Source organism: Polyergus mexicanus, unplaced genomic scaffold (genome assembly GCF_030449975.1).
Source record: "Polyergus mexicanus isolate NDT 795.1 unplaced genomic scaffold, iyPolMexi1.0 SCAF_18, whole genome shotgun sequence".
Lineage (NCBI taxonomy): Eukaryota > Metazoa > Arthropoda > Insecta > Hymenoptera > Formicidae > Polyergus > Polyergus mexicanus.
The window spans coordinates 3666659-3680456 of record NW_027223338.1 but is presented as its reverse complement, the minus strand read 5'-3'; the positions used below and the strand labels follow the sequence as shown (position 1 = coordinate 3680456).

At 29.5% G+C, this 13798-nt stretch overlaps 1 protein-coding gene across 3 annotated transcripts; it reads left to right on the top strand.

The window, feature by feature from the left end:
• The first annotated feature begins 2114 nt into the window (after positions 1-2114).
• Positions 2115-13219, top strand: Got2 (glutamate oxaloacetate transaminase 2). 3 transcript variants are annotated; one of them, XM_070310566.1, is made up of 8 exons: positions 2115-2285; positions 3130-3286; positions 5737-5865; positions 5931-6152; positions 6513-6669; positions 7032-7130; positions 8817-9133; positions 12878-13219. In XM_070310566.1, the coding sequence occupies exons 2-8, from the start codon at positions 3152-3154 to the stop codon at positions 12998-13000; spliced, it is 1182 nt and encodes a 393-aa protein (XP_070166667.1). In that variant the 5' UTR covers positions 2115-2285; positions 3130-3151; the 3' UTR covers positions 13001-13219. The 3 variants fall into 3 exon arrangements, with proteins under 3 accessions (XP_070166667.1, XP_070166666.1, XP_070166665.1); XM_070310565.1 differs by having other exon boundaries at positions 2115-2290; XM_070310564.1 differs by having other exon boundaries at positions 2115-2424.
• The last annotated feature ends 579 nt before the right edge of the window (positions 13220-13798 follow it).

Below are 13798 nucleotides of genomic sequence, written 5' to 3'. Positions count from 1 at the left end.
ATTTGATGCCAATTTGGCAACAATTTGTTATCAAATTGCTTACTGGGAATGTCTAGAAATTGCTCGATTTCTGATGTCAATCTGCCGTCAGATTGCGCGCAGGCTCTGCGTGATTTCTGCTGCCAATCTGCTCACATTGCCTGTCAGCAGGCTCTGTCGACTGAGCTTAATGTGGTCACAGATGGCTATGGTTTTGGCATAGAATTCTGATTAAATTTGCTGCCAATCTGCGCGCATGCTGCTAGCATTTTGCTGTCTGGGTCTAATATTAAAAATAGTTCACCGTTATTTAATATTTGAGGCTTTCGTGCTGTACATGAATATTTTAGGTTTGGCTCCCGGGTTTGAGTTGTGTAATATTTTCTAAACAATCCAATATCTGAATTCCCAATGTTGGGATTGCATCAGAAATTGAACTGATAGAAAATAATTACATTTGTAATTTCCTGTCAGTTGCTCTTTGCAAGCTTTATATAATTCTCATGACCAAATCTCAAATACGAGTTCGCGTGTCGCATAGCGGTAAACCAACGAACTAGCGGTTGAATACTATTGTTTGTAAAGTTTTTGGAATGTTGCGAACAGTAACATTTCTCATGAAATATTAAATAAATAATAATTTTGGATATATGAAAATGTGCGCATCAAATTCAATTCTTAAAATTAAACGAAATTAATGTTAACAATTAATTGCACATGTATATGTCCTCTGGAAATCCAAAAGACATCCAATATAATAGACAGGGCAGATATATCCTACAGACATCCAGGGGTTATCCAGTGGACATTTATAGGACATTAATACTTATTATAATACTTAAGATTTCTAAATTATATTAAATAGCCCACACAACTAAAAATAATTATGTATGCATATTAAATTTTTATAAATATATTTATAATAATATCTTAAAACATTCTACAAATGTCCTGAACAGTCCTGGACATATTCAGGATGATCCTGAGGATGTTTTGTGCTGTCTGGGATATGTTTAAATTCAGGGTTGGAATCGTTACTCTATAAAAGTAACGCGTTACCGTTACCATTATTTTTTGTAAAAAGTAACTCGTTACCGTTACTCGTTACTAATTTTAAAAAGTAACGCGTTACCATTACTTGGAAAGTAACGATTCGTTACTTTTTTGTTATGTTTTTGTTTTTTGTAATACTAAAATAAACTATTAGATTATAAAATTATTTAATAATCAATATTAAATGTAATAATCTATGTTACAATTAAAAACTCTAAATTAGTCTCTATAAAGCAAGCGTTTTTTATATTAAATTTATTTAATGATTCTAATTTTTTATGTTAATATTTTTACTTTTTAATACACTTATCTTTATAGGAATTTAAATTGTAATTTACAAATTTCAATTTTGTCGAAAATTTTTATCAAACATTGTTTTTACATATTGATAAGAGAAATATTGATATTATTAAGAGTGTATTCCAATATTCACTATCAGTATTGTAAAATCTATAATTTACGTTACTATAGATTTTCAGTACTGGCAGTGACTATCAGAATGCAGCCTATGATAGAAGGCTACAAAATATTTTTCAAAAAATACATCTATTGAATAGACATAAGATAATAGAGAACCAAAAAATAACGATAAAAGTAACGATTAATTCGTTACCGTTACTGTAAAAATGTAACGACGTTACCGTTACAAACAGAAAAAAGTAATGATGGTTACCGAAAAAAAGTAACTGTAACAGTACCCAGACAGCACAAAACATCCTCAGGATCATCCTGAATATGTCCAGGACGATTCAGGACATTTGTAGGATGTTTTAAGATATTATTATAAATATATTTATAAAAATTTAATATGCATACATAATTACCGAAAAGTAGTTGTGAGTAAGTATTTCCAATTCTTAAAAGTGGATGCACGGCGCTGTTCTACAGCCTAGAAAATGCGTCCCACGAAAATCGCCAGCATTGTCTCTCTCAGGCTTCTCTCTGGTACCAGATGTATATTAGCACGGACATGAACCAAATGACCGACAGTACCGAAAAGTGGATATGGGTAAGCGTTTCCAATTCCTAAAAGTGGATGCATGGCGCTGCTCTACGGCCTAGAAAAAGCGTCCCACGAAAATCGCCGGCATTGCCTCTCTCAGGCTTCTCTCTGCTGGTACCTTGCTGGAAAACACGCTTTGTTGCATTTCGAACCAATTATGTTACATCTATCAAATCATTCGACACGTCCATCCTTATTCTACAATCTGCACAGACGTTCTGATATAGTTCAGTCCTGTTAACATCCGACAGTAAGGTTAAGTCGTGTTCAAAATTCAAAAATATTGTGACAGAATTGTGAAAAATATTCTAAATGGCATACACCACGAGATTTCTCGTGACGACCGGCAAGTTTCTAAAGAACGGTTCTCTGCTGATGAGATTCTCTAGGTGAAATCCTTTAATATACAGTATCCAAGACGAATGACCTTTCGACCTTCGCAAAGTTATTACTTTTTGAAATGCTGTTTTCTATAAAAATACGTTTAAATTTGTTACTTTAGAATCTTGATTATTCATGATTTAAATTAATTGTATTATTGACAATATAACAGAGAAAGAGAAAGAGATTTAATTATTAAGATGTTTGTTTTGTCAACTTATGTTATATGCATTTTTTCCAAATTTGTTATATTTCTTTTACTTTTTTCTTTTCTTGCGAATAATTAAATATATATGCGAATTATTTTATATATAAAAGCTAAAAAAAGATTTAATCAAAATGCGAATACTTTCTACGAATATATTTCTTTTTTCTTTAACAAATTATATGTTTTTAAAGTTTAAATTTAAATTTAAGATTAAATTTTTATAATTTTATAATTTTATAATTGTATTGTAATCTTCAAATTGATTATATAATTTGATAGCTGTATCTCTGCTGCTTAATTTTTAGTAATTTGTTCTTATAAACATCTTATCTTTCTGATATAAAATTAAAGATAATACTATCTACTAAGAAATAGATAGATAAATAGATAGATAGATAGATAGATAGATAGAAAGTGAGAGAGAGAGGGGGAGAGAGAGAGAGAGAGAGAGAGAGAGAGAGAGAGAGAGGATAGATTATAAGAAATAATTTTATATATATTACAGCTCATGGTGGTCCCATGTAGAAATGGGACCACCAGATGCCATTTTGGGAGTCACTGAAGCATTCAAGAGGGATCAAAATAAAAAAAAAATCAACTTAGGTGTTGGCGCTTATAGGGATGACAATGGCAAACCATATGTTCTTCCTAGTGTTCGTAAGGTTAGTTATAAATAATATGCTAATTCTTTGAAGAAAAAGCATACATATATATAGGTGTCTCACAACTTTCATACAATATTTTAATAGCATATTCTAAAGGCAAAATGGAGTAAACAATCTTAATACAAAAATATCGAGGCTATAATAGTTTTTGAGTTTTAAGTGATCAAAATTTGCTAATAATATTGCGTAGAATTCACGTCCTCAAACTCGTAACAACATTTACACACATACTGATCTGTATTATATATTATTGCTGACAGATAAAATAAATAAATTGATTTCCACAAAACTTCTCTGAGCGATTAAAACAAAAATAAATTTCATTTCCTAAATATGTGAAAATATTAAGTTTATATTTGTATTTAAATATAATAATTAATCAATTTAAATTGTTATTTAAGAAATAATTGAATATTTTAAGTACAACATTTATAGTTTGTTAATATTAGCTGACCGCCATATATAGTATTCATATACATAAGAAACAATAAAATCAGCTGTGCAGTAAAAATCAATATTACCTAATTTGTAAAATCAATAACAGATGATAGAGGCGTGTATGTGTAGTTACGAATCTGAGCGCACAAGCTCTACGTGATATCACTGCCAAACTTTGATCGTTTATAATTCACTATTGTAGTCTCAAAATTTTTGTATTAGAATTTTTGACTATTTTATCTGTAGGATACACTATTAAATATTGTATGGAGATTGTGAGATACTCTATATATAATATACACTGTCGAACAATTAAGTTTTGAGACTCGCTTCGCATTTCCGAACATTTGATCCGTTTATGCTGTCATTTTAGAGAGTTATTCACAACTCAATACTCAATACATGATGCAAATTTTAAATTATTTGGTTCAATAGTTAATAAGATGCAATCATGCAAAGTTGTGTTACTTGTTTAAAAATTGGTGTAATGGAAGGAATGCTTGACCAACGTGCCAACACAAATTCTGCGTTAAATTAGAGAAGTCGCTAACAGAAATTACAAATGTTCAATGTAGTCATCACTTAACTCGACACACTTAGATCAACGTTTCCGCCATTGCTCAAAATAGCTCTGATAGTCCTCTGAAGCAAGCCCTTTCAAAATTTGATTTGACACATTTTTTTCATCTATATCTTCGAAATATTGCTCTTATGCACAGTTGACTCTCCAAAGGCTTGATTGAATCATTGTGATGTTTCTGTTACTCATTCTTAATGATTGTTTGCACATTTCCATATTTTATGCCAATCCCTTTACTAATTTTACGAACAGTTATTCGTCAGTCGTCTTTAATAAAGTCGCGAATTTGTTGAATGTTCTCAGGCGTAAGGTGCCATTACATGGCAGCATCGAGCATCGAGCGTCTGCGTCTGTACAGAAATCATTATGCAGGAATCTGAATGACATAGATTCCAGCTTCTTGCGGCTAATAGCATGATGAATTCGGTCGAGATAAAAAAGATTATGTTCTGATACACATTATTGATACTGAAAATTGATATTTATTTACATAATAGATATTATTAAACAAAATATATATAAAACGTTACTATCCCCCAGCAAAATATTAGAATCTAATCAAGGATTAAAAGATATAATTTTTATTTTTTTTTCTTATATGTTTATAATATACTGTTCCTTTAAATCATTTCCTACTTTTAACAATAGTTTTTCAAACTGTGTCATTTCGTCATTTGTAAATCCCTTTTTGTGTCTTATTTATTTGAATATTTCAACCATCCAAAATCTCTTGCTGCATTTGTATTTTAATTTTATTTTAATTTACATTGCCAGAGTAATAACGTTTTATAATATATTTTTGATTAATAATAATAATAACATACACACACATCTATTACATAATAAAATAAATGAAATAAATATAATTCTGAACAACAATATTCTGCGCAGACGCTTAATGCTCGACGCTCGACGCTTCATGCTGCCATGTAAGGGCACTTTATTACTCGTCCTAGGTCGATGTGCATAAGTCAAATTTGCAACTTTTTCACGACCTTCACAAAAAATTTATGCCATTTGCATACTTGAGACTTCGATAATGTATTTTTACCGAACTATGTACATAACATGCACAAAATTTTAGCTGATTTAACATGTTCATGCATTAAAAATTTGATAATTACGCGTTGCGCAACCGAGACATTCGCACCTTCTGTTCACTTATCTTGCTTATTATTAAACAAACGATTATAGACACAAACACGCAATCTAGAGCGGGTCTAGACATATCTACAGCCCAATATTGTCATAACAATGAGCATTAAAGTATCCTGCTCCTATTCGAAAAGTCTCGTTCATATTTGATCGACCTACGTATATAAAGTTTATAAAAATATAATTATATATTATGATATAAATATATAATGATAAAAATAAAATATAATTACTAAAAGATATAATAAAGTATGTTTCCCATTCTTGATGATAGGCAGAAGAAAAAATTCGAATTAAAGAAATGGATAAAGAATATTCCACAATCTCTGGCAACGCTGAATTTTGTGAACACAGTATTAATTTGGCTCTTGGGAAAGGAAATGAAGTTGTTACAAATGGATTGGTAAATATAATACAATATAATAAAAATAATATAAAGCTTTCTTTTAACAAAAATTTTCTTGTCAGAATGCAACGATTCAAGGGATCTCTGGTACTGGTTCTCTGTTTGTTGGAGCACAATTTTTATTTCACCATTTTCCTGATAATAAGGAAATTTATCTTCCAACTCCTTCATGGGGAAATCATAATCCTCTATTTAGGCTTGCTGGACTTACAGTCAACTCTTATCGTTACTATGATCCAAAAACTTGTGGTTTGGATTTTAAAGGAGTAGTGGAAGATATATCTGTTAGTATATAGGCTTCTAACAAGCAGAACATGGTTCTAAATGTTAATGCTTGCATTAACAGAGATTGTTTAGAAGATAAATATTAGTTACAAAAAAATTCACACATTAATTAAAATTATAATAACTAACATTTATTTATTAATATACAGAGATATTTTAAATATTAATGATTTTTCAATAAATATGTATAAATGTAAATATGTATAAATGTATATATATAATATAATCGATAATAAGAATCTTACAAGAAATGTTGCATGTGCCAAATTAGTGTTTTACATTTTATATTGTTGACGTTATAATAATTATCAAAAAATTAATATTTATTTTATTTATTAATACAATGTATCTATCAACAGAACATTCCTGAGAGATCGATTATCCTTTTGCATGCATGTGCTCATAATCCCACTGGTGTTGATCCTAAACCAGATCAGTGGGCACAATTGTCCACTCTGATCAAGAAAAAAAATCTGTTTCCATTTTTTGATATGGCATATCAAGGCTTTGCCTCAGGTATTTTTAAACTAAAAATTACTTACAATTTCTTTTTTGGTACATCTTTTCATAAATAAATGTATAAATCAAAACGATACAAAAAATAATTCGATAATTCTTTTTTAATGCATTAGAACTTATATTTTTTTTATTAATTTAATATAAAAAATGTATATATATATATATATATATATATATATATATATATATATATATATATATATATTAATTAAAACTGTTCTCTCTCTCTCTCTCTCTCTCTCTTAAATAAAATAAGATTTTTAACAAAACTTTCTTAAATAAGACATGTAAAACAAAATTACACATCTTAACATTTTATTATAATTATTAATTTACTATTCTAATCTATTTTTTCTTAGGGGATCTTACAAGGGATGCCTTTGCAGTCAGATTGTTCATTAAAGAGGGCCACAATATTGCTTTGGCTCAATCTTATGCAAAGAATATGGGTCTCTATGGTGTGTACATGAAATTTATAAAATCAAATATACAAAAAATATTAATCTATAAAATTAAATACAAAAACATTAATATAAAAAATTAATTATTAAATTGCCAAATTTAATAATTATATATGTACGTGTATATATATATATATATATATATATATATATATATATATATACATATATATATATATACACGGTTTCTGATAATAATTGTTCCACCCGTAATGTGCAGATAGAGTGGGTTAAACTGAACAGAAAAGTCCTGTAACATTTTTTTCTATAACGCTTAATAAAGGAGTTATTATTGAGTAAAGTTTGGTCAATCAGCGCCGACTGATAATAGCCAGACGCACATCGGTGAGCTGCCCGCCTGATAATGTGCGCCGCCGTAGCGACGGACGCTCACGCACACTACCAGGCGCACGGCTTAAGGTCGGCGCTGATTGGCAGGCTTTACTCAATAACTTTTCATTTTCCTCATGAACTTTTCTGTTCAGTTTAACCCATTCTACCTGCACATTATGGGTAGGGTGATTATTATCAGATACCCTGTATAAACAGGGTGAGTCTGATAAAAAGTCCACCATGCTTTTCTCGAAAACGATTAAAGATAGGGGAAGACATCCATTATCAAATTTGAAGGATAAGTAGGGGCATATTTTGAAGAACTTGAACTTGACCTTGAGAATAAATTGAAAGTCAATTTTGTTTTCTTAAATGGAAACTCCCATTTTTTATTATATATTCTTGTAGCTTATCTCGAGAGCTTTTCAAAACACTATAATAAAGTATTTTTTCATTAAATACTTTTTGCATTATTTTATATCTTAATTTGACATTTTGATATAAAAAATAAAATATTTAGTTTTCGATAATCTTACCGTAATACTTTTATGTACAGAATAAAGAGAGAGACGAATCAACTAGTATAAAAAAATAATTGTTTTTAAGAAAAAGTATGTAATTATATATAATGTAATTTTTTAAACAATTATTTGCTTTTTTTTATACTAATTGATTTGTCTCATTATTCTATATATAAAAGTATTACGGTAAGATTATCGAAAACTGAATATTTTACGAGATATTTTATTTTTTATATCAAAATATGTCAGATTAAGATATAAAACAACTCAGAAAGTACTTAAGGAAAAAATACTTTATTATAATGTTTTGAAAAGCTCTCGAGATAAGCTATAGAATATGGAATAAAATAATGGAGGTTCCCACTTAAGAAAACAAAGTTGACCTTTAATTGACGCTTAAGGTCAAGTTCAAAGTCAAGTTCAAGATCACCAAAATATGTGCCCCTACTTGTCCTACAAATTTAATAGTGGATGTCTTCCCCTATCTCTGATTGTTTTCGAGAAAAACATGATAGACTTTTTATCAGACTCACCCTGTATATGCAGTGCTACAACTTTTATTGTATCGAAATATCTACATTGTTATATTTTTAAAAAATATGCATTTTTCTCCGTTCGTTAACACAGATAGCTTTTGTAGCAACTATTTTATGTTCACAATAGCGTTCAGTTTGGACCATTTATTTGAATATATATTTATTATAGTCTATTTCTTTTAATTCAAAGGTAAAAAGGTGTGATTACTTTTGGTAGCACACCCTGTATAAGTGAAAAAAATAAAAATTTCGCAAAAATTTACTTTTTGCGAAATTGTTTTTTATTTTCTCAGGTGAACGCGTTGGAGCGTTTAGTTTGATAACATCCAACAAGGACGAGGCTGCGCGAACTTTGTCACAATTGAAGATTCTAATTAGACCAATGTACTCGAATCCGCCAATCTACGGAGCTCGTATAGTTAATGAAATCCTCGGCAATTCGGAATTGCGAAAAGAATGGTTACACGACGTTAAGAATATGGCCGATCGCATCATTTCAATTCGCACGAAGCTTAGGGACCATTTGAAGAAAAATGGCAGCACTCGCGATTGGTCCCACATTACCGATCAAATCGGAATGTTTTGTTATACTGGTTTGAAACCAAACGAGGTAGATTCTTTTTTCGATTAAAATAGTACTATAGATCCATGTACATACATATTTGTATTTATAATTGAACATATTTTTTAAATTAAATTGTTGAAAATTACATCTTTTACACTTACAAGGAGAGGTCGCAGCTGACTCTTCACCGATTTTGATTTCCTTTTTTGTGGTGAATCTTCATTGAATATAGTTTAGCCCTATAAGAGCTTTTCGTCCAATGCGCCTTGTAAGTAGTATTTTTTTATACTTGAAATTTGGTACGTTGTAAGACATAAAGGAAGACATCTTATCAAACAGTGCCGTATGGCGCAGGAAGCAAGCACGAGAACAGTAATAGCGAGAACCCAAAACAAATTAAATTACAAGTAATAAAAGCTTTACAAAATAAAAGACGAACAAAGAGACAGGCAATGAAAGCTAGGTGCAGGTTATCGGGCGCAAAGAAATTAGTGTTAATTAGTATTAAAATTATAAATAGATATAAAAATAAAGATACAGTGAGCGTACGTTTCGGCCGTTTTTGGGCTATCTTCAGCACAAGTTAAAAGTATAATTAAATTATCGCAATCGAACAAACTATAACATAATAAGGTCATCTAGTAAAATAAAAACATGATAAATATAACATCAGTGAATAAACAAAATTAATAAGTATACCATCAGTAAATAAAAAAAATAAATACATACGGAGAACAAATGATGAAGGAAAACAAATTGTAAAAATGCTGTCTCTCACTAATAAATTTGGGATATACATATGTTTCATAAAAACTATATATATATTCGAATTCTCTAGCTGCTTTAGGATTATCGAATGAGAATTTTTCCATTTATTTTGTACATTGGATCAAATGATATGAATCATAAAAACATGAAAAATAAATATTTTCTACATACTGCATATCTTATAAATGTACTCGCAATAATATAATCACATTTTGATCAACAAACATCTTTGCGACCTTATTATGTTATAGTTTGTCCGATTGCGATAATTTAATTATACTTTTAACTTACGCTGAAGATAGCCCAAAAACGGGCCGAAACGTACGCTCACTATATTTTTATTCTTATATCTATTTATAATTTTAATACTAATTAACACTAATTTCTTTGCGCCCGATAATCTGCACCTAGCTTTCATTGCCTGTCTCTTTGTTCGTCTTTTATCTTGTGGAGCTTTTGTTACTTGTATAATTTAATAATATAGTTATTTATTATTATTATTATTATTATTATTATTATTATTATTATTACATTATTCAAAAAAATTTTAGAAAATGTATAAAAATCTTTAAAAATAAAGATAACTTTTTTTTTTTTTTTTTTTAAATATTTCATTTATTTCACAGTAATTTTATGTAGGCAGATATATAAGAGGATATATGCGTATCTAATATATGTCAAATATTTATTTCTATGTAGTAAATAATGCATATTACATGTACATAAAAAATAATAAAAAAAATAAAAAAAGAATGTTGACAGCGTACCTTTTGAATCTAGATTCTTGCTATTACTGTTCTCGCGCTTACTCCCTGCGCCATACGGCAACTATTCGATAACGTGTCTTTCTTTATGCCTTACAACCTACATTAAAATTTCTCCAAATTTCAAGTATAAAAAAATACTATTTATAAGACGCGTTGGACGAAAAGCTCTTACAGGGCTAAACTATATTCAATGAAGATGCACCATAAAAAAAAGGAGATCAAAATCGGTGAAGAGTCAGCTGCGATCTCTCCTTGTTAGCCTTTATACACTTTAAGTGTGTTTAAATTTGAAATTTGAAATAGTATAAAATTAATAGGCATATATATAGGATGTCCCAGACCACTTGTACACTTTTTTAAAATGAAAATAAACGGTTTTTATCAAAAGTCGCGAACATTTCTTAAGTGAATAGGGTATGCTCTATCGAATGGTGACCTTCAACTTAATCTTGAACTTGACCTTAAAGGTCCATTGAAGGTCAACTTTGATTTTTTAAATGGAAACCCCCTTTTTCATTGTATATTCTTGTAGCTTATCTCGAAAGCTTTGCAAAACACTGGAATAAAGTATTTTTTCATTAAGTACTTTTTGAGTTATTTTATATCTGATATATTTTGATATAAAAAATAAAATATCTCATAAAATATTTAGTTTTCGATAATCTTACCGTAATACTTTTATGTATAGAATAATGAGACAAATCAATTAGTGCAAAAAAACACAAATAATTGTTCAAAAAAATACATTGTAAATAATTTTCTTAAAAACATTTTTTTTTTATACTAATTGATTTGTCTCATTATTCTGTACATAAAAATATTACGGTAAGATTATCGAAAATTAAATATTTTACGAGATATTTAATTTTTTATATCAAAATATGTCAGATTAGAATATAAAATAACTCAAAAAGTACTTAATGAAAAAATACTTTATTATAGTGTTTTGGAAAAGTAAACTACAAGAATATGTAATGAAAAATGGGGGGTTCCATTTAAAATTCAAAGTGATTTTTATGACTTTGACGGTGCTATTCAAAGTCATACTAATATTATTATATAATACGCCACTTAGAGCTCTACAACTTTTACATGAAACCTTTTCCACGAAAATGCATGTTTCCTCAAAAAACTGCTGATACGAGCGCTCTGTTACACTCTGTATATATATATATATATATATATACAGAGTGTCCGACAAATAAGTGACCAAACGAAAGGTGGAGGTAGATTGCGTCAAACTGAATCGAAAACTCCTAAACAATTTTTTTTATAACGCTTAATAAAGAAGTTATTATAGAGTAAATCTTGGTCAATCAATGCCGACCTTTAGCCGGGCGCACGTCGGTGAACCGCGCGCCTAATAGTATGCGGAGGAGCACACTTTTTAATTAATTTCTCAATAATTATTACGAAAATCGCAAAATGGTACAGGACTTTCCTTCTCAATTTGAGCCAATCTACTTTCACACTTCGGGTGTGTCAAAAATTACCGGACATTCTGCATATATATACAGGATGTATTTGAAATGATGCACTAAACTTTAGGAGCATATTCTAGAGGTCAAAATAAGACTTTCTTTTCTATGAACATAAGTCCGCAAATGAATGTTCCTCCGAGCTAGAGGCCCCTAAAGTTTGGGGAAAAAATTAAAAATTGGCTGTATTTCAGAAAAAAAATTACAGAACATTGGTATAGCCCAGTAAATTATGAAGTAAAGTAAGTCACTAAAATGAAAAAATAAAAACGTATATTATGAAAACATTAATTTGCCAAACTCGGATGGTGTTCATTTGCGGACCTATATTCGTAAGAAAAAAAAGTCTTATTTTGATCTCTAGAATATGAATGAATCCCCCTCCGAGCTTGGCAAATCGGAGGACGGTTTATTTCCATGTTCATAGGAAAAAAAGTCTTATTTTCTTCTCTAGAATATGCTCCTAAAGTTTAATGCATCATTTCAGGCCGTTCTTTCTCATCACACAGTAATACTTGCGCGAATTGGTCGATCTTTTTTAATTAATTTCTCAATAATTATTGCGAAAATTGCAAAATGGTACAGGACTTTTCTTTTCAGTTTGACGCAATCTACCTTCACACTTCGGGTGTGTCAAAAATTATCGGGCATCCTGTATATATATATTTACATGTCTATATTTATAAATAATGATTCATATTCTTCTAAATAAGAAAGGAAGGTTATTATTATTAATCGGACTTCCCTTTTCAACTTTATTGTTAATTTTGCAACAGGTGGAGAAACTCACAAAAGATTTCAGCATTTATCTCACCAAGGACGGCCGCATCTCTATGGCCGGTGTAACGTCGAAGAATGTGGAATACTTGGCGCATGCAATGCACGAAGTCACAAAGTAACTCTCGCTGTATAACTCTTTTTTATTATTTATCTGAGATTGTTTCATACAATGTTCAATGAAAAAACATTATCTACAATCTATTTTGTATTTTATGCGCGTAATGTAATTAGGATGAACAATCGTAGCATTTAATCGGGATCATACACAATGTATGGCGAATTAATCAGAAACCACACAGCACAGATATAAAATGAATATAAAGCAGATATAAAATGAATGGAAATTTTCTAATGTTAATTGGACATCCTGCATTTTACTTGCAAGGGACATGTCACAAAACTGTCCGGAACCGATTTAATTCTCCTTGAAATAAGAAATAAGTTGCTAAACACAAAAATCTAAGAGATACATGCCTATTTTCATATTTAGGGAAACACCTCTTTGAAAAAAAACGGTGTTTTCTTTTGGGGCCGAATATCGTCGAACCTATAAATGATAAAAAAAAAATTATTAAACGAAAGTTTAATGGCTTGAAGAGTACTTTAAAGTCATGAAAAAATTTTTTTAATTTTTTTTTCGGGAAAACCACCACCCATTTTTTTCAAAATTTTGTAATTTTTTTTCACTGTATTAATAGTTTATTTTTTTCTAAATTCAACCATGTATAATAAAAATACGTTACGAAATATCATTTTTGAGAATTAATTATAAATGCCTCCGTATATACGCTATCCGTGCTCATCCGTACTATGTGCATAAGTAATTATCGTCGAAATAATAAGATATGTAAAAAATTGTTTTAAGTAAAATTTTTATAGTTTTTTATATACTTTATAACTATGTATATATATATATA

Coding starts and splice junctions, on each gene's coding strand:
- Got2 (XM_070310564.1), top strand. CDS start 2,348: ATGGCATACACCACGAGATTTCTCGTGACGACCGGCAAGTTTCTAAAG. Junction 5,866..5,930: donor AAGTTGTTACAAATGGATTG/GTAAATATAATA, acceptor TTTTCTTGTCAG/AATGCAACGATTCAAGGGAT. Junction 6,153..6,512: donor GAGTAGTGGAAGATATATCT/GTTAGTATATAG, acceptor ATCTATCAACAG/AACATTCCTGAGAGATCGAT.